This window comes from Pimephales promelas, chromosome 25 (genome assembly GCF_988280905.1).
Source record: "Pimephales promelas chromosome 25, fPimPro1.hap1.1, whole genome shotgun sequence".
Lineage (NCBI taxonomy): Eukaryota > Metazoa > Chordata > Actinopteri > Cypriniformes > Leuciscidae > Pimephales > Pimephales promelas.
Window position 1 is genome coordinate 23,958,205 of NC_142793.1, and position 21,609 is coordinate 23,979,813.

General features: G+C 36.6%; 1 protein-coding gene across 6 annotated transcripts in view; it reads right to left on the bottom strand.

Annotated features, from left to right (window-relative positions):
* The window catches only part of myo9ab (myosin IXAb), an 80,884-nt gene that overhangs the window by 37,740 nt on the left and 21,535 nt on the right, over positions 1 to 21,609 (bottom strand). For all 6 annotated transcript variants that reach the window (XM_089127712.1, XM_089127711.1, XM_089127710.1 and 3 more), the window contains 12 exons: positions 17,292 to 18,213; positions 12,440 to 12,534; positions 11,617 to 11,679; positions 11,434 to 11,533; positions 10,266 to 10,319; positions 9,002 to 9,099; positions 8,401 to 8,527; positions 7,390 to 7,479; positions 4,978 to 5,094; positions 4,023 to 4,157; positions 3,529 to 3,650; positions 2,876 to 3,017 (listed from right to left, as the gene is read on the bottom strand). In XM_089127712.1, the coding sequence (XP_088983838.1) occupies positions 2,876 to 3,017; positions 3,529 to 3,650; positions 4,023 to 4,157; positions 4,978 to 5,094; positions 7,390 to 7,479; positions 8,401 to 8,527; positions 9,002 to 9,099; positions 10,266 to 10,319; positions 11,434 to 11,533; positions 11,617 to 11,679; positions 12,440 to 12,534; positions 17,292 to 18,137 (1,989 nt within the window). In that variant the 5' untranslated portion in view covers positions 18,138 to 18,213. The remainder of the gene's footprint in view (positions 1 to 2,875; positions 3,018 to 3,528; positions 3,651 to 4,022; positions 4,158 to 4,977; positions 5,095 to 7,389; positions 7,480 to 8,400; positions 8,528 to 9,001; positions 9,100 to 10,265; positions 10,320 to 11,433; positions 11,534 to 11,616; positions 11,680 to 12,439; positions 12,535 to 17,291; positions 18,214 to 21,609) is intronic.

A 21,609-nucleotide genomic window follows, 5' to 3' on the forward strand; every position in this document is an offset into this window, starting at 1 on the left:
AATCGTGCACTAAACTCAATATAAATCCCACAGTATAAATAAATAGTGCCTTAGTGGTGCAATCATTTTTTAACGAAAAGTAAAACGTTGTTTTTTGGCTGATCGTCTGATGCAAGCAGCCATCGATAAATTATGGTTCATATTTTCTTTTTTCAAAATATTTTTTTTTAATAATCTGGGCTTTATTGAATTTGTCACAATAACTGTGTGATGATGTCACGTTCACTCCTTCACTGGCTAAAATACAGCATGTGTGTTAAAGGCATTAAGTTCGGAGTTGCACTAAACTTAACAGTTCCAGAATAGAAATAATGCCTTAATGGTGCAATAATTAATTTCATTTTATTTTATTGTTTTTTAATTATTCATATGATTTTTATTTTTTGAAATTTGCAGCAATAACAGTGTAATGTGACGTCTTATTTTACACTGAACGTGTGTAAAGTGTTTCATAATGTTTATCATTCAAATCATCCGTAAATTATGCCGCTGTGTTAAAAATTTGTATTTGTTGCCTGCCTTATAATTTTATTTTATTTCTGTTTGTCTAATATCGGGGTTTTGCTTCCTTTTCTTGATCTCAGGGGTCAGAATGAATATAATCTCTCAGAATTTCATTTCTACATTCTCACTAATCAACATTTATTCAGGAACTGGAAATATGAACCATTTTATGAAGCTGCTAATTTTGCTTTGACCTTTGCTGTGCAAAAAAAAAAAAAATGTTCCTGTTGATTTCCCTTTATTAAACCTTTTAGATATATGACTTTCTTTATTTCAGGGGCAACTAGACATTTACAAACATGATGAACTTTTGCACAATATTGTAATTGTTCGAGTTTCACCTGTATATAAACACTATAAAAAGTGTATTTTTATGATAATTTCCAATTCCCAGCATGCAATAGCCATCATGTCACTGAACAACAATTTGGTACATGTTTCACCTCGTTTTAGTCTAGACGTCAGGGCTGTGTTCGGACGTCTTTTAGACGTCTTTTACACGTAAAATTGCTTGCTGGGTTTTTTTGTTTTTCACCATTTTTATCATGAATACTGCAAAATAGTCAGATTAGTTTACTTGTACAGGGTTATTAGGTAACTATAACTAAACCTATTAAAAAAAGCATTTTTGTTACTTGAAAATAAATTAAAATATAATAAAACAAAACAATCTTTTTTTTATTTGTTAGGTGTCAAGGCAACATCTTATTTAATTTTGTTTAATTGCTAAAACAAAAAGAATTATAGAATCTATATAGGCATTACACACAAAGAAAATATTTTTTTTAACTTAAAATTTAAATGATAATGGAAAATATACAAAAATACTAATTCAAAATATTAATAAAAATTGCAAAGATGTTTGATGTGAAGCAGCTGTTCTCGTGACCAACACTGATGTCGCATCTGCTGGAAACACTCTCCAGTGAACACTATTAATATAAACATACAGACAACAGTTTTGTGTGTGTGTGTGTGGCGTGTAGATTTAACCCTCTCTGCCAAACATGTGCTCCAGATACACTCGTAGCCGAGGGGCCAATCCAACCAATCAGATTAAATCGAAGAATTAGGTCACTGGAAGTGGTGTGTGTGTGTGTACATACATACATATGCAAATGCTTACTACTTAATCTCTCTTTCTCTCAAACACACACATATTGAAGCTTGTTTCTGCCACAGATTAAAAAAAATGTAATTGCAAGTTTACATCTCACGATTCTGAGACAAAAGTCAAATGTAAACTTACAATTCTGACTCTTCTTATATCAAAATTCAGAATTTATAATCACAATTCGGACTATTTTTATATTGCTATTCTGACTTTATAGCCACAATTCTGACTATTTCTATATTGCAATTCGGACTTTATAGCCAAAATTCTGACTATTTCTATATTGCAATTCGGACTTTATAGTCACAATTCAGACTATTTTTATATTGCAATTCAGACTTTATAGCCACAATTCTGACTATTTCTATATTGCAATTCAGACTTTAGCCAAAATTCTGACTATTTCTATATTGCAATTCGGACTTTATAGTCACAATTCAGACTATTTTTATATTGCAATTCGGACTTTATAGTCACAATTCAGACTATTTTTATATTGCTATTCTGACTTTATAGCCACAATTCTGACTATTTCTATATTGCAATTCAGACTTTATAGCCAAAATTCTGACTATTTCTATATTGCAATTCAGACTTTATAGCCACAATTCTGACTATTTCTATATTGCAATTCGGACTTTATAGTCACAATTCAGACTATTTTTATATTGCAATTTGGACTTTATAGTCACAATTCTGACTATTTCTATTTTGCAAATCAGACTTTATAGCCACAATTCTGACTATTTCTATATTGCAATTCGGACTTTATAGTCACAATTCAGACTATTTTTATATTGCAATTCAGACTTTATAGCCACAATTCTGACTATTTCTATATTGTAATTCAGACTTTATAGCCACAATTCTGACTATTTCTATATTGCAATTCGGACTTTATAGCCACAATTCTGACTATTTCTATATTGCAATTCGGACTTAGTCACAATTCTGACTATTTCTATATTGCAATTCGAACTTTATAGCCACAATTCTGACTATTTCTATATTGCAATTCAGACTTTATAGCCACAATTCTGACTATTTCTATATTGCAATTCTGACTTTATAGTCACAATTCTGACAAATCTGACTTTTTTTATATTGCAATTCGGACTTTATAGTCACAATTCTGACTTTTTTCTCAGAATTGAGATATATAAACTCGCAATTGAGAGAAAAAAGTCAGAGTTGTGAGATAAAAAGTTCATTCTACGGCAGAAAGCAGGTATGACTCTCTGAAACGCAGGTTCTGACCTTGACGCTGTATTTGACCTTGCCGGCGTAGTGGCGAATGATGAACGCCGGCTCCATGACGGCCGGGAACTCGATGAAGACGCTTCCCTCGTGCTGACGCTTAAACTTGTCCAGCAGAGTCTGATTAGATGCCTGCGGAAAACTACAAACCAAACAACGACTCTCATTCATTCCTGATGAAATAAACATTTATGTTTATGATAACATAAAATGATAATGTTTCCAATATATGATGTGATTTGAGTCAAATGTGACCCTGGATCACAAACCCAGTATCAAGTCCCACGGCAATAGCCAACTATACATTGTATGGGTCAAAAAATTATTTTATGCCAGAAATCATTAGGATATTAAGTAAAGATCATGAAGATATTTTGTATAATTTCCAACCGTAAATGTATATAAAAATATATTTTTGTGAGTGGAAGCATCAAAAGCATGAACATAAATGCACAACTTTAAAGGAGATTTTCTCAATGTTTTGATTTTTTTGCACCTTTTCAATAGTTGCACCTCGACCAAATATTGTCCTATCCTAACAAATCATACATCAATGAAAAGCTTATTTACTCAGCTTTCGTGTGATGTAAAAAAAAACATTGCCCCTTGTGACTGGTTTTGTGGTCCAGGGTTATAATGTGGTTGAGACGCACTTGCACTCTTCGTCCAGCAGGTGAAACAGCGCCGTGGGCTTCTTACTGATGAGGTTAATGCAGGCCGTGTTGTCGATGTACTCGATCATGTGCCAGCTGATGCCCTCGGACCGATACTCCTCCTGAGAGAAATCACATGACCAACTCTCTCCCATCACATGATCAACTTATTTTTACTGTAATATAGTCAAACATTTCATTTCATAACATCAAACATAAGGCCACAATCTGACTACTCAAATGCAATAAATAATAAAAGAGTTTAGACCGTAATTAAACTAAACTAAATACTTGAAAGAAAGAAAAAATTTAAGAGTTATAATTTTAAATTTCCCTTTTTTTTATGAACTATTGCTTTATACTCAAAGAACAAACCAAAATCTCGCTCTCCTCAAATCTATCACCAGACTCCAGTTTGACGAAGTGTATTAAAGCAAACACCAGTAATGATCGCCGTCCGTGTCACTCAATGGAGAACAGGAGCCATGATTTACCTGCTCCAGTTTGAAGATGTGCTGGTTGAAGTAATGCTGCAGCGTCTCATTGGCGAAGTTGATGCAGAACTGCTCGAAGCTGTTGTTCTCGTAGTCCTCGAAGCCGAAGATGTCCAGCACGCCGATGGACAGGATCTGAAACCAGACACGTTTCACATCAACACCAGTGATCAGGACCAGAACTACGTCGGCAGGAGAACCGGGAACATGATGTCGGATCACGTCACCACAATCACTTTCAGGACTTGAGAAAGTGATCCTTCAGAAATCACTAATAATATGATGATTGTTTTGAAAACAGTTATTTAATTTTGATTTCAGGATTCTTTGATGAATTGAAACATTTATCTGGAATAGAAACTTTTGTCACATCAAACACTACCGTTCAAAAGTTTGGGGTCAGTAAGAATTTTTATTTTATTTCTTAGGTGGAAATAAATCGAAGAAATCAATACTTTTATTAGTTAAATTGATCAAAAGTGACATTTATAATGGTACAAACGATTCTATTTCAGATGGACGCTGTTCTTTTGAACTTTCTATTCATCAAAGAATCCCAAGAACAAAATTGTTCACAACTGTTTTCAACACTGATAATAATCATAAATGTTTCTTAGAGTGATTTCTGAAGGGTCATGTGACACTAAAGACTGGAGTAATGATGCTGAAAATTCAGCTTTGATCACAGGAATAAATTACATTTTTAAATATATTAGAAATTGTCATAATATTTCACAATGTTACTGTTTTTTTAATCTATTTAAAATCTTGGTGAGCAGAAGAGATTTCTTAAAAACATTAAAAATCTTACAGATCCAAAACTTTTGACTGGTAGTGTATGTTATGAGCTACATTTCATACAGCATATTACATAAAATACTTAAGTATGAAGCAGCGGTGATGATTTGTGAAGATCAGGAAACAGCAGTAGTCGTGTGTGTGTGTGTGTGTGTACCTTGGCCGAATCCTCCAGGTCTTTGTTGTAGAGGAGCGCGTGATTTGTGCGGAAGACGATCCAGTCGAACAGAGCGCCGTACAGAGACTTGGCCATCGAGTCCCTCACCGTCCCCGCCTGCAGAGTGCACACACACACACACACACACACACGTGTCAGACACCAGCAACATGAACACTACTGTGACACAATCTCAACTGTATATCACACATCTGAAGAGTGTCTCTCAGAGTCTCTCAGAGTCTCTCAGTGTCTCTCAGTGTCTCTCAGTGTCTCTCAGTGTCTCTCAGAGTCTCTCAGTGTCTCTCAGAGTCTCTCAGAGTCTCACAGAGTCTCTCAGTGTCTCTCAGTGTCTCTCAGTCTCTCTCAGAGTCTCTCAGTGTCTCTCAGAGTCTCTCAGTGTCTCTCAGTCTCTCTCAGAGTCTCTCAGTGTCTCTCAGTGTCTCTCAGTGTCTCTCAGTGTCTCTCAGAGTCTCTCAGTGTCTCTCAGAGTCTCTCAGTGTCTCTCAGTGTCTCTCAGAGTCTCTCAGTGTCTCTCAGTGTCTCTCAGTGTCTCACAGAGTCTCTCAGAGTCTCTCAGTGTCTCTCAGTCTCTCTCAGAGTCTCTCTGTGTCTCTCAGAGTCTCTCAGTGTCTCTCAGAGTCTCTCAGTGTCTCTCAGTGTCTCTCAGTGTCTCTCAGAGTCTCTCAGTGTCTCTCAGTGTCTCTCAGTGTCTCTCAGAGTCTCTCAGTGTCTCTCAGTGTCTCTCAGTGTCTCTCAGAGTCTCTCAGTGTCTCTCAGTGTCTCTCAGTGTCTCTCAGTGTCTCTCAGTGTCTCTCAGAGTCTCTCAGTGTCTCTCAGTGTCTCTCAGAGTCTCTCAGTGTCTCTCAGTGTCTCTCAGAGTCTCTCAGAGTCTCTCAGTGTCTCTCAGTCTCTCTCAGAGTCTCTCAGTGTCTCTCAGAGTCTCTCAGTGTCTCTCAGTCTCTCTCAGAGTCTCTCTGTGTCTCTCAGAGTCTCTCTGTGTGTCTCTCAGAGTCTCTCAGTGTCTCTCAGTGTCTCTCAGAGTCTCTCAGTGTCTCTCAGTGTCTCTCAGTGTCTCTCAGTGTCTCTCAGTGTCTCTCAGAGTCTCTCAGTGTCTCTCAGAGTCTCTCAGTGTCTCTCAGTGTCTCTCAGAGTCTCTCAGTGTCTCTCAGTGTCTCTCAGTGTCTCACAGAGTCTCTCAGAGTCTCTCAGTGTCTCTCAGTCTCTCTCAGAGTCTCTCTGTGTCTCTCAGAGTCTCTCAGTGTCTCTCAGTGTCTCTCAGAGTCTCTCAGTGTCTCTCAGTGTCTCTCAGTGTCTCTCAGAGTCTCTCAGTGTCTCTCAGTGTCTCTCAGAGTCTCTCAGAGTCTCTCAGTGTCTCTCAGTGTCTCTCAGTGTCTCTCAGTGTCTCTCAGTGTCTCTCAGAGTCTCTCAGTGTCTCTCAGTGTCTCTCAGTGTCTCTCAGAGTCTCTCAGTGTCTCTCAGTGTCTCTCAGAGTCTCTCAGAGTCTCTCAGCTGATATAAACATGCAGCGGTGCACAAATCTCCTTCAGCATGTGTGAAGCCCATAAAGCTGCAGACGCTGCCAAGAACGCTGCTTATTGAATCCTCACAAGCCAAAACACATAAAACTCTCTCCCCACTCAGCGCCGATGAAAGGTGCTCTGACGTCCTGTAAGAGAAGCTAAATGAGAAACGGGGCGCGTGTCACCGGGCATGCTGGGATAGAGCGAAGCTGATTGGCTGCTGACAGACTCAAGGACGTTCAAGGCAAAGGTTTATGGAATCAAACAGCAAATGTCTTCATAATATAACACAACCTCATGCCCAGTGTTGCAGAAGTAACTCCTGCATTATTGATTTAATGTTTTATTTTTAGCCTAATTCTGGAGGAGGGACGAAACATTACATAAAACACCCCCTGCATGATTCATTATTTACAGCACTTTAACATTTATGATTACACACTCAGAAACGGGGGAGGAGAAACGCAAAATATTACTGGAAGGTGTGTGTGTGTGTGTGTGTGTGTTTTCTGAAACACTGGGGTTTTGAGATAAACACACACACACAGACACACTCACATGCTCTCACATGCTCTCTCTCTCTCTCTCTCACACACACACACACATACATACACACACACACACACTGAGGAGGAAACGTTCAGTGCTTGACTTTAGGAGTAAAATAAGACTGCAAGAGAAAGTGAGATGAGACAGAGAGATAGTTTGAGTCTGTGTGTGTGTGTCTGTGTGAAGCACGAAGAGATTAAAACGAACTTTAAGCAAAAGTCAAGATTTTATAACACTCAGTATAAAGCCCACCGTTCTCAATCACATCAGCATTATCCAGGTGTCTTGCAGAAGGTGTGTGTGAGTTCAGGAGTGTGTTGAAGTGTGTTTCTAGTCTCACCTCAGCCAGTTTGTACGGCACAATCAGTCTCTCTCCCACCGTCACCGTCTTGCGTGTCGTCAGAGCCTCGAAAAGCATCTCCTCCTTCACCTGGGCATCAAAACAAACACAAACCACGAGAACTGCACATTTTAACACAGCGCTTTACTCTGCAAATCAATCTGTGTTTGGACACTATGTGAACAAAATGTTGTGATGTACAGCATAAACACTGGGAAATTTCAGGAAAACCCACGACAGACATGTTTGCTTGTCTTTACATGCAAGTGTTTCCTTATAAAAGCCTTGAACGCATATGAAATCCCTATTAAATATACAGTATATAATTTATAATAAATATTAAATAAATAATTATAATAAATATATCAGTGTTGTAGTCGAGACCACCTCACTCGAGTCCGAGTCGACACCGAGACCAGAGAGAGTCGAGTCCGAGTCGAGTCCGAGACCAGTGAGGGTTGATTACCTAATTTACTTTTATTTACTTAGAGAAATCCTTTTTTTTTTTTTTTTTTACTGAATTTACTTAGAGTTTAATAAATCAGTTTAGGGTAAAAAGGCCACATAGTAGGTGGTGTTAAAAGTAATTTTATTACAATTGGTCATGCGTAGTTGCGCACTAGAAAATCACCAATCACTGGGCGTGTCAATCAATTTAAAGAAATATTTTATTAACATACATTAATAGTCATGAAAAATATTTTTAATTGAACTCGAGTGGACTCGGGAATAAGTCCGAGTCCTAAAAAAAAAATGTTCGAGTACGAGTCAATTCCGAGTCCAAATGCATACGAGTCCATGACAAGACCAAGACCATTAAAATATGGTCTCGAGACCGAGTCCGAGACGAGTCCGAGTCTCGAGTACTACAACACTGAAATATATATATATAATAAATAATTTAGAACAGACTAAGTTTAATCAAAACATTGCAAGTTAATAAAAATAAATAAATAAAAATATAAAATAAATAATAAATCCCCAGAAGTCAGTATCGGAAGAGAACGGCACCTCCAGCAGCTCCGAGACGATGGGCAGCACCTCCGGGTTGCAGATATCGATGGAGTCGTCTCGGTACGTCTTCTTCTTGTAGCGGATGTTCCCCAGGTGAAGGATCGCAGACAGCAAAGAAAAGATTCTGCAGAAAACATCTCTGAATGAGTCAAACGTCACAATAAAGGAAAGAAAACGGACAATAGATGGAGAATCTGCAGTGAGGTCAGAGTGGCAGAAGAGCTGCGGTAACACACACCATGATCAGTTTAAACTAAAGCTTGCACTCGATGTATAATGTTCATTATGAATCGTCACAGATCCAGTGATCGTGGATACTGACATGTAACGTGACGTGTATATCGTCACCTTCCTAAAATAATCGCCCGAGACATTTATTTTAGGAAGGGGACGATATGCAAATCGAAATCCATGTGATCACTCATATCAATGTTACATCGATCATCATATAGTTTTTTTTGTCTGTGTTTATTAAAAAATGTCCAATAATGCACTACATACTGTAGGGAGTGCACTAGATAGAGACTATAGCCAATCAGGAGCCAGCAAATCTGAATGCAGAATGTGACTGGCAGGCAGAGAGTGTTTTAAAACTCACAGTTTCCTGGTGGCGGGAAGGAAGCCCACCATCTCCATGGCCAGCTGGAGTCTCTCGAAGTCATGCTTCAGATCCTCTCCCTCCACCGCGAAACAGTCCTACGCCACACACACACACACTTTGGATTAATCACCAACTGATAATAATAAGCTTTAAATGAGGATGTGAATCGTTCAAAAGCAGCAGAGCGTGCAAGGAAAGCCGCAGCTCAGAAACAGAAGTGTGCAGAGGAAGTGATGTGGTGAGGGGGACAGGACTTCCTGTTGACCCCAATAATAACTAATGATGATTCACATCTCTGGCTTTAGCGACTGGATCATTGATAACCGTGTGTTTACACCCGTTTACACCAGTCCGGAGAACCAAAAGAAGCACAAGTGTCTGCTCTCGGCACTGATGATGAACACAAACAGCTTAAAACAGTGAGCACAACTGCAGCGCGTGTGTGTGTGTGTGTGTGTGGCTTCAGTGGGTGGACAGGACAGAAGGATACAGGAAATGATACGCTTTCACTCAATTCCACAGAACAAAAAAATATCACAATAAAAAATAAGAATTCTCCGGAAGAATTTTTCAATTTGTATTTTTTATTGTTTCTCCTTTATTTTTATTTTTTGAAGAAAAAACCCAACAAATACAATGTTAAAAAAAATATAAAACAATATTATTAATTATTAGTATTTTAGATAAAATAGTAAAAAAAAAAAAAACTATAAATACAATATAGTAAACAAAAAAAAAACAATAAAAATAAGTAAAAAAAAACGAAAAGTAAATAAAAATAATAAGATAAAATATTAGAAAAAATAAATATATATATAATATATATTTATATAATATATATACACAATAAAAGTTACAGCATTAAACATAATTAAAAAAACTTTTTTTGTAAAAAGTAATAAATTAAAAGAAAAAGGGAAGTGCACTACATAGGGACTACATTGGAGTGCACTAGATAGTCAAACACAAACACAAGCAGCAGAAACACTGAAGACAAACACAAACACACGAGTTGGAAATGGAGTAGATAGGGATTGCATTAGATAAGGAGCACACTAGATAGGGAGAGCACTAGGTCTGGTGCCAGAACAGAGCCGCTGTTAAACTGATTTACTACACACTCAATTCTCTGTGTGTCGACTAATATATTAAGTGACTGTCTTCATCAAGCACTGCTAATCAGGTTTGGTCGTTTACCCAGAACACACACACACACACACAGAACAGAAGATGTGAACAAACACACACACATGATACTGACCAGCTCAGTCTCATAGTAATTTCCCCAGTGCTGTCTGTGGACTGTCTTTGTTATCTGGAAGACAGACAGACAATTATGAGCTCTGTCACAAACACACACACACTCACTTACTTACTGAACACACTATCGCGCACTTGCCCACACACAATCTCACACACACACACTTGCTCTCACCAGCTCACTCTCTCTCATAATTCAGTTATTAAACTGAATCTGCTCATAATTTCTTCAATTCAACTGCATTAGATAAAATATCAAGCCAAGTGTCATTTATTGTAAAGAAAGATGCAACTGCATAATAGTTTGAGTTTGAAATGCTGAAACAACAGTTGTTTTATTCGAACAGTTTCGTGTGACTGTAAACCAGGAAAATAAATCAGTCAACAGCTCTTGCTTTTGATTTCTGACTAAATATGGCTAGATAATTAATGAAATTAATTAATAATTAATGTATTTTTTACAATAAAATATGGTACATTTGACATAACATTTTGTTATGTTAATTTTTTTTTTTTTAAATCTGCCAATATTTTTTTTTTTCATTTTGAGTAAATAAATTTTACAAAGTACAAGTTTAAATATATTGAAAAACTAATAACAGTAATTTTGAAAAACGGCTAAATATTTTGTTATTAAATTATATTTACAATAAGAACTTTGAATAAATATACAAAATATATCAAATAATTGTGAAATATTTTGTCTACATATTATTTATCATTACATTGATTAACATATTTCAGCACTACATCAACTTTCTGGAAGTGTTGTCCTCATTGGCCGAATGTTCACTGTCAGTCTGATGTGTTTTTACACTCCTAGTAAAGACAATTCAGATGACACACACACACACAATGAGATTTCCTTCTGGAAATATTTATGACAAAAATGTGTGTGTATATGTGTCTGTACATGTGCGAGCGCGTGCATGAATAGATTGGATTCATAAGAGGGCTTCTGCACGCGACCAGCAGTCTGTTCCCTCGGATACGGATGCTGACGACTATCACCATGGCAACAGGGGCACCCGGCAACAGCCTCAGCATCCTCCAGCTCTATGTGTTGCCAGGGATTACGGGCAGAAATGAGCTTAGAGGATGTTTTTCTATTGTAGAAACGTCGTAACGTACAAAGACAGACGCAGCACCGCTGCTATTATGGTCTGTACCTGGTTGAGGTAATGATACTCCTCTGGTTTGAGAAGATGAAATGATTTTCTTTCTTCTTCACTCGCTCCGGCCAGCAGGTAGTAAAACACATGATAGTTCCTGCGAGAGAACATGACAATCATATTTAATGTGCTTTAAATAATAACAATAAAGCCCAGGTTTGCATCATCTGGTTTGCGCACCTCTCGTTGTGCTCCTGATACACCAGACGGGACTTCTCCAGAAGATACTTCTCCACATACGCTCTGAAATCAACAATGGGGAAATTATTATACAAATATATTCATCACACAGAAACAACATGATATTATTTCGAGTTATCGTTCCCGTCCAGGGCCGTTCCTGTCTATGAGACTATATTCATTCAGTCCTGAAATATAACAATAAAAGCAGTTAAATCCAATTCAAATGACTATTTCACCCTAACATTTAAAACTAAATATCATTAAAAATATATATTTAAAATCTAGTTTAAAATATTTTAAGAATTAATATATATTTAGAAATATATTTATATTATAAAATACAGTAAAATAATATACAAATATATATGCAAACTTAAAAATATATATTTAAAATACAGTTAAAAATAGTTAAAATAGTAATAGATTAAAAATAAATATATATTTAAAATCAATTTTAAATAATATCAAAACAAATGACATTTTTCAAATTAATACATTTAGAAAAAATATTTAAGTAAAATGTTAATATTACTGAAATATTTAAATATTAAATTACTTAATTTAAAATTAATACATTAAAAACAGTTTAAAATATAGATATATTAAAAATATAAAAAAAAAATTAAAAAATATTGAAATATTTAAAGAAAAAGAAAAACACTTAAAATGTGCTTACATTTTTTATTAGTTAGAAGTTATTAGTATATCTATAGATAAAATATACGTTCAAAATAATTGTAAAATGATCTCCTCTTTTGCACGACGGTGTATTTCCGTTCACACAGTTGTACAGGACTGGAGGCCGAGAGAGGCGTCTCACCCGCGGACGGTCCCGCTCTCCTGGTAGTTGACTTGAATGAACTTGCCGAAGCGGCTGGAGTTGTTATTATGGGCTGTTTTAGCGTTTCCAAAAGCCTGAGGAGGAAAGAACAAACACACATTAAAGGACAAAAACATGCACATCTCCCTCAGCCCAACATCTGGATCCCGCAGAGCACGAGTTACACTTTCTCTCTCTCTCACGATCAGTGTCTCTTTAAACCCCACAGGCCAGAGTCGACCTTTACACTGATCCGGGATCAGATGACGATCACAACATCAGTCTAACAAAACACTGCCCTGATGGCACTTATAGACATTAAAAAAAAAAACAATAAATAAAAAAAAAAAATGTATATAAAATGATTTATAAAACATTGTACAAAATAAAAAAATGCAACATTCTAAAGAATAAATGAAAAATAAATGTGTGTGTGTGTGTGGCAGATGTGGTCAGATGATGATGACACACAATCGCAGTAATTTGTCAGATCATCTTGAAACTCTGATGTCATCTGCGGATGAAACTCAATCACACACTCAAGATTCCCTGAAGACCAGCAGCAGATATTCATATCAATATCTTCACATCAGCGGCACAGTATCTGCTCTAGCTCCGCCCACGGGGGGACCTCATTGGTCCACTGCTCTGAATATAAAGCATCAGATATATGGCTAACGTGATTGGTTGTGATTCTGCAACGATGAGAGTGAAAACCGCATGTTAAAACGCTTTCAAATAGAGGAGGTTATGAAGCGTTAGTGTTGTTGATGATTGCGCTGCAGTGAGAAACCAAACACTGAGTGTGTGTGTGTGTGTGTGTGTGTGTGTGGAGGTTCATGTGACCGTGAAGCAAAAACAATGAGAACACCCAAAGTTCTCGTCAAATACAGCGCCTGATTCCAGAAGCACAGCGGGACGCAGGCAGAGTGTGTGTGTGTGTGTGTGTGTGTGTGTGGCTTTTTACTGCTGAAGTGTGCAGTATTGACTCACTGCCTTGTGTCACTGTGTTTTCAGTTTGCTCTCTCTTTCACTCACTCTCACACACACTCTCTCTCTCTCTCACACACACACACACACACACACACACACACACAGAGATGATAACACAGATAAGAGATGTTCTTCAGAAAGCCAGAGGGAGTGTGTGTTATCCAACACTAGATTACAGTGTTCAGGTTCAGTCAGGTCCTCTGTTCTCCACACTGTGTGTTCGGTGTTTCTGAGGTGTTTAATTCCCCCAGGATCTTCTTCAACTGTCCTCAGACTGGTGTGTGTGTCTTCAGGGACAACAGGGTCACAACAAGCTTTACGGCTTGAAAGGACATTTCAACCCATTAAACATCAGGAGCCTGAGAACACGCCAGCACTACAGCAGTGTGAAGCTGACCTGTGGTGACGGGCTTGTACACACACACACAGGGACCACACGTCAACATCCGCTAGCGTCAGACACAAGATGCCGAACTCGACGTGATATAGTCAGATGTACACTTACACACACACACAAACAGAGCATAAGGATACATTTTTTAAGAATTAAAAAAAGGAGTTAATGGATTTTTCTCATTGTATGATGGTCGTGTCCACACACTGCACACACACATTTATATGCGCAGACACCATGTTTGCATCCGATAACTGCTTGTGTGTGCGCAAGAAGTGTTCAATACTCAGCGTATGATGTCTACATTACTCACACACACACACACACACTGACACGGGTGGAACGGGACAAGTCTTCCATACGTGATCAGAAAGAACAAACGATTCAGAGTGACTCTTAAGAATCGATTCTTTTAATGAATCACAAGCGATTGCTGAAAGCTGACCTCAGGATACACACCCGCATCATTAATGAGAATAATGATCCGTCCCATGATGCAGTGTAGGCTGATGATGTCATGTCAGTCTCATTATGATGATCTGAGATCCTCGTTTAGATTCACGCATGTTCGTGTTCCTTTTTAATCGATATTCTTTCATGTTTAAAGGCCCAGTTTATACTAAATTAATTTGATGTACTATATTCTATATATTTAAATATTATTTAAAAAATATTTAGTTTCTTTTAAGGTACATTGTTTTTTATACTTACTATAGTATCGTGTATTTATTATTTAATTATTGTCATCTATTTAATTAAATCTAATTTCATTATTTATTTTATTCATATTTTGTATTAATAGGTTATTTACTATTATTATGATCTTAGTTTATAGTTTAATCTAATTTTAATTTGATTTGTATTATTTATTTTACATATATATATATATATATATATATATATATATATACATACACACTTTATCTAATTAATTTATTTAATTTAGTTTTTATTATTTGTTTTAATCAAATTTTAAATGATTTAATTATATCTAATTTTTATTTATTTACTTATATATTAATACACACATGCAGATGCAAATGCATCGCCAGCAAATGCATGCATATTTATATATATACTTTATTTTTTATCTAATTAATTTATTTAATTTAGTTTTTATTATTTGTTTTAATCAAGTTTTAAATGATTTAATTATATCTAATTTTTATTTATTTACTTATATATTAATACACACATGCAGATGCAAATGCATAGCCAGATGCATACCTATGTGTGTGTGTGTGTGTGTGTGTGTTGGGTTGGTTTAGGGGTCAGGTTTGTGTGTGTGTGTGTGTGTGTAACGTCTACGGGCACATTGTTCTCTCATGAGTGAAATGTCAGCGCGCGCGTCAGGTCGACCCAGCATCAGAAAAACACGTGAGAGAGTAAATGAACACACTAACTAGTCAGCGTAATAACGATGACATCACACACACACACACACACCACTGAAATACAGTTACTGCTGCAAAAGCAAGCGTTGTATTAATGGCATTTTGCCAAAAGCTATGGTTACATGGTCAGACTCTCTCTCTCTCTCACACACACACACACACACACACACACAGACTCTCTCTCTTTCTATCAAATCAATTCAATTGAGCTTTATTAGCATGACTTGTACAGTATTGCCAGCATTGGCCATTGGTCTCTCTCTCACACCCACACACTCAGACTCTTTCTCATATACACACTCTAAAAAATGCTGGGTTGTTTTAACCCAATTTTGGGTAAAATATGGACAAACCCAGCCAATTGGGTTAAAAATATAATTTAAAAATGTAACCCAATGGATGGGTTTGTCCATATTTTACCCAAAATTGGGTTAAAACAACCCAGCATTTTTTAGAGTGCACACACACACACACACACACACACAGACTCTCTCTCTCTCTCACACACACACACACACACACACTCAGACTCTCTCTCTCGCTCTCTCTCTCACACACACACACACTCAGACTGAGTGACATCACAAACACAAACAGAACTGTTCCCATCTGTGTGCAGAAATGCTTGTCATAACTGCAGGAATAGCGAATGTTTCTATTTCCTGCTGGGAGAGAGAGAGCGGTGTATATAAACACTCGTCCTTACTCTCGACACCAGGACCCAGCAAACACTGGAGCAGAGAACATTCAGCACAATACACACCAGTCCACCTAAACAATCTCACATGGGTTTCAGACACTTTCGCTGTGTTCGCAGGGGTTCTGTGTGTTCGACACAGCCGATGGTAGAGTCTCACTATCAGCCTCAGGCCTGACGAGAGAGAGAGAGAGCCACGACGCCAGAGGAGGGAGAAAACCTCAACAAGACGTTTGACGGATCACCGGGCGAGTCGAATATCAGGACAAGACAAGAAATACACTTAAATACAATGAGACGAGACACTTGCACAAACACTTCAGGCACACAGAGGATTTTAGAAATATCAGATGTAGAGGTGTTGAATATTCACAATATGTTTGTGAGGATTTCACTGGCAAAAAAATAGGAAAATGTGAATTTCACATATGCTTTTATGCAATATTTTGATTCGAATGAATTTGAATTTTTTGGGTTTTTTAAATTCAATCATTTGTTTGAGTCACTCAAAAATATTCGATTTTTTATTATAAGTTTAAAATTTTAACTTCTTTTGTAAAATATATATGTAAATATAAATTTGTATGTACTGTTTTACTGGTACATATAAATGAAATTAAATAATTATTAGTTAATGTAGTGAAAAACACAACTGAGCTGCTATTTTGAAATATATTTTTATTTTATTTTATTTTAATAATAATGTGCATATATACATGCATATACTTTATATATATATATATATATATATTTCTTCATATTTTTATGGTTTAATCAAAATTGTAGGGTCATTAAAAACAGTGTTGGGTAAATTATTCTAAGTAAATGTGATTCATTACTAGATACTAATCACATCTTCAACAGTGTAATTAGATCACTGTACTAATTACTCTCTCTAGAAAGTATTGCATTACTAATTACAAATTCCCAAATCCCATATCAACTTCAACAAGAATAGATATGAAACTGCTCTTTTAAATGTTCAATTTTGATGTTAACTGTACTATTGTTTTATACAGAATTTAATATTAAAATGCACTATTCAAACTTAAGACCTAATATAGACCTAAGTGTATATAAAGAATATATAAATAAATATATAAATCTTTATATAAAATATATATTTGACAAAATATTTTTACTATTACTAAAGTACTATAAAATCAAAGCCATATATCTAACCAAGTTATGTTCCAAATTGAAGTTGATATTACAAAAATTTAAGTTTTGCTGTGTGGGTGTGGCTTCAGATTATGACGCGTGTCTCTATTGTGGTATATTAAAAAATTCATATCATAACAAAAATAAACACCGGTATTCGGTGTGAGCCGGTATACCGCCCAGCACTACTACGAAGATTAAAGTCCACCTTACCTCCAGAACAGGTCCGGCTCCGAGGATAATCTGCTCTACGCCGCTAGCGAAGCCCTTCTGGCTGAGCGCCGTCAGGTGATGGATCAGGAAGTTCGTGCTCTGAGTCTTTCCCGATCCGCTTTCTCCGGAGATCACGATGCACTGGTTCTTCTTTCTCTGGAGCATCGCGTGATACGCCGCGTCCGCCACCGCGTAAATGTGCGGCTCCAGCTTCCCCAGCTGATGGTTATCGTACATTTTGACGTATTTCGGATTGTAAACGGGCAGGAACTTGAAGGGATTGACGACGATCAGAATCCCGCCGACGTACGTGTAAATCTTCTCCTGCCGAAAGCGTCCGCGAAGGTTCTCGAGCAAAGTTTGCTCGTTTAGATCCGGGAGCGCGCAGAGGTCGGCTACGTACTGTCCCGCGGGAGGCTGCGGGAGAAACCCGCGCTCCACCATACGTCTACGCTCCTCCGTCACGCGCAACCACATCTGAAGGTTCCCGTAATGGATGGAGCCGTCGAGGTTCTTCTCCCGCAGGAGGAACCGGTAATCCTCGCCGCCGAGGCGGTTCTCCAACGCCATTCGCGGCCATAGCATCATCCGCTGAACCGGACAATCGCACGGATTCAGGATCCATTCCTCCCCGCCGAACTCCTTGACCTCGGCGAGCACATAGAGCCGCGCGCGGTCCAGCTGAAGCCGCTCGATTAGCAGCTCGATGACCTCGGCCGCCGACGTGACCTTTCGGGCCGTGACGGGGCAGTAGATGGTGCCCTCGGATAGCGCTCCGGGATACACGCGCAGCGTGAACTCCGAGTCCTCGTAGCGGCGACGCCCTCCGGCGTCATGGCAGCTCATGATGGGGCAGCAGTTTCCATCGGCTCGACACGCAACGCCAACGCCAGAGTCACGCGCCGCAGTCACGGCATCCCACCTGCGGAGACACACACCGTCAGACCGGGGGACTCGGTCTCGGAACTAAAACTTAAATGGTTACTAATCATTTTTGTCAAATAAAATAAATTATGCCTTGGTAATTAACATAAAATAAAATAAAACTAAACAAAAAAATAAAATAAAATATGCCCTGGCAATTTACAAAATAAAACATGACTCGGCAATTAAGTAAAATTAAAATAAAATAAAAATAAAAAGATTAACAAAAAATAAAATAAAATATGGCTTGGCAATTAACAAAACATTTAATAATTTTTTTTTAAATTAAATATGGCTTGGCATTTAACAAAAAAATAAAATTAAAATAAAAAGAATTGTCAAAAAATGAAATACAATAAAATAAAATATGCCTTGGCAATTAACAAAAAATAAACTAAAATAAAATATGCCTTGGAAATTAACAGAATAATAAAAATAAAACTTAAAAAATAAAAATATGAAAAACTTCAACTTACAACTTATAAGGAAATATAAGTTGAAGTACTAAAATGACTAAAACTGAAATAAAAATAAATTAAACCTAAATAGATTTTTTTATATAGAAAACATTACTTAAACTTGAACTAAAATTAAACTGAAAAATAAAAAAATAAAACTTAAATGAAAATGTTGTCTTTGCAACTAATTGAAATGAATAAGTTTAAAGTAATAAAATTACTAAAATTGAATATAACTGTTAAACTGAATAGAAATATTTTTAATTTCACAAAAACAAAATATTTAAAAGAAATACAAAATGAAAATGTAAAAATAAATGGTAATTCAAAACATATTAAAAAAATACTCCAACACTAACAGTATATAAATAATATCCCACTAAAACAACACTATTATTGTCTGAATTCATGAACACAAACTCAACACTGAGAAAGCTTCTCAATGGCCAAACAGTGATTTTACTCTTTAGCTTTAGCTAAAAACTCCTTAATAAAGAGCATTTTATTCATTACGAAAACAAGACTTAATTCCCACAGACAACACTGTGACTGCATGTTAGGAGAACATTTCTGAGCATACATGCGTTAACAGGATTGAGAAGATCCTCCGTCCAGAGAGACTAACAGAGCGGAGTGTGTGAACTACACAACTACACACCCGGACACAGCAACTGTGTTTATCTCAGCACATGAGAGACCCGAATACACACACACTCCAACTCAGTTACTGCTAAACCACACTTACACACCAATGCATTACACACACACACACACACACACACAAATATTAGCTTTAGGCAGGCACAGATTTACAGGAGAGACTCGTGATCGCATGATATTTGGTCCTTTAATGAATAATGCATGTTTTTGTGTTTTCACAAACGAAGTAAATATTGTGCAGAATACGGGTGAATGATCATCTGTGCTCATTAAACTGTAACACACGGTTTCTATCAGCATCAGCTACCAGAAATCTGACAGGATTATGATAAATGCAATAGAAATGATGAACAGAACATGTTGTTTTAGATGTCAGATTTGGGTAAAAATAAATAAATATATAAATAAATATTTGATGAACAGCTTAAACTTAAATGAAATTTGTAAAATGTTGCCTTGGAAAATGAAAGTTGATCTAGTAAAATTACTAAAACTGAAATAAAAATACTAGAAACATTTAAAAATCAAAAACTAAAACAAATGACAAGCACAAAATGAAATGACTAAATCTTAAATTAAAACATGAAAATAAACCATAAAAGTGTATAAATCCCTTTTTTGTTCTTTTAATATATTATAATTTAATCATTTAATTTAATACATAATTTTATATCAAAATAAAAAACATATTTCATTATTAGATTGCAATAGATTCCAAAGTAATTTGATTTAATTATTATAATATAATAGTTTATTATAATAAAATAAAACATTATATTCTATTAAAATATAATATAAAATAAAAACAAACAAACAAACAAACATATATATTTAGTAATTGTAAACACATAAAATATATAATATCCAACTAAAACTACACTATTAATAATACAATATTAACTTACATAAACTCATAAACTCAAGGTGCAAGACCATAATCTTACGGTATAAAATGTCACATCAAGTTGGGATTTATAGGTTTGTTGATGACATTTTAAACATTCAGACGTGGGCGTAACACATCTTCTGTTCCGGTTATGAAAGCCCTGGTATTTCAGAGGGGTGTGTGTGTGTGTGTGTGTGTGTGTTTAGAAAGGCACTGGCAATGAGAAGCAACCCTGTAAAGTGTCAATGACTGTCGTTTCTGACAACACAATGCTCTCTATCTGTCATTCAACTCTTCTCAATTCATCCCGTCTCATTTCCTGAGGTTTCTGGCCCGCGTCCAGCTCTTCCAGGTGTGCAGACACAGACACACACACACACACACACACCCTGGCTTTTGTCTGCAGGAGAAGCTCGTCCTCTGAGAGCATGAGCACTTCTGTTCATGTGTGTATGCAAGTGTGTTTGTGTGTGTGTATTAGCGCAGCTGCTTTCAGAAAAGTTAATCTACAAATCATCCTATACTCAGTCGTGTCATCCCAAACTAAAAACAAGCTTTCGGAGGATCTACTCGTCTCCATTCAATGAAAGAAAACAGAGAGCGAAGGCTCTTAAGATGCCGTACGGTGAACAGATCCAGAGTCAACATGAAATCATCAAAATAGACCATATGCTCTATTAAAAACAAGTTTCTAATCTAACTACACACACATATGCATGTTTATATATTACACATATTCATTTACATGCTATTTACCCATCTTGTTAAGTCTAATATAGTCACATTTTTAATAGGTTTTGCTTTTATAGTGTATTTTATAACCGCACACATAAAAATGACATAAAAATATAGTGAACAATTCATTAAAACCGTAAAAAAACACACAACCTGAAGAAAGTTGAAATGACTGATTTTGTTGTGTTGCTTCAGCAAAAATCCGCACTGTTTAAAGGGGTGATATAATGCCCTTTTCACAAGATCACAAGAAGTCGCCAGTGTGCATGTGAAGTTTTAGCTCAGAATACCCCACAGATATTTCTATATAGCATGTTAAAGTTGTCACTTTTTGAGGGTAAGCAAAAACACACCGTTTTGTGTCTGGCCCTTTAAATGCAAATGAGCTCCTGCTCCTGACACAGTGGGCGGAGCTTCAAGAGTGCAGCTCTGATTACCACACGCTAAAATGACAGAAACTGTTCTGCCTTTTATGTTTAAACCGGAGTTAGACAAAGATGGAGAGACTAAGAAGAAGTGACAACGTGTATAATACAACAGGACGAGTCTGAATGGTTAGTTGATGAATTTATGTTGGAGTTAACTATCTTCAATTAGCATATTCTGTCAGGATAATCTATAGGAACTGTTGTGAGATGCACACAGAGTGACTTTC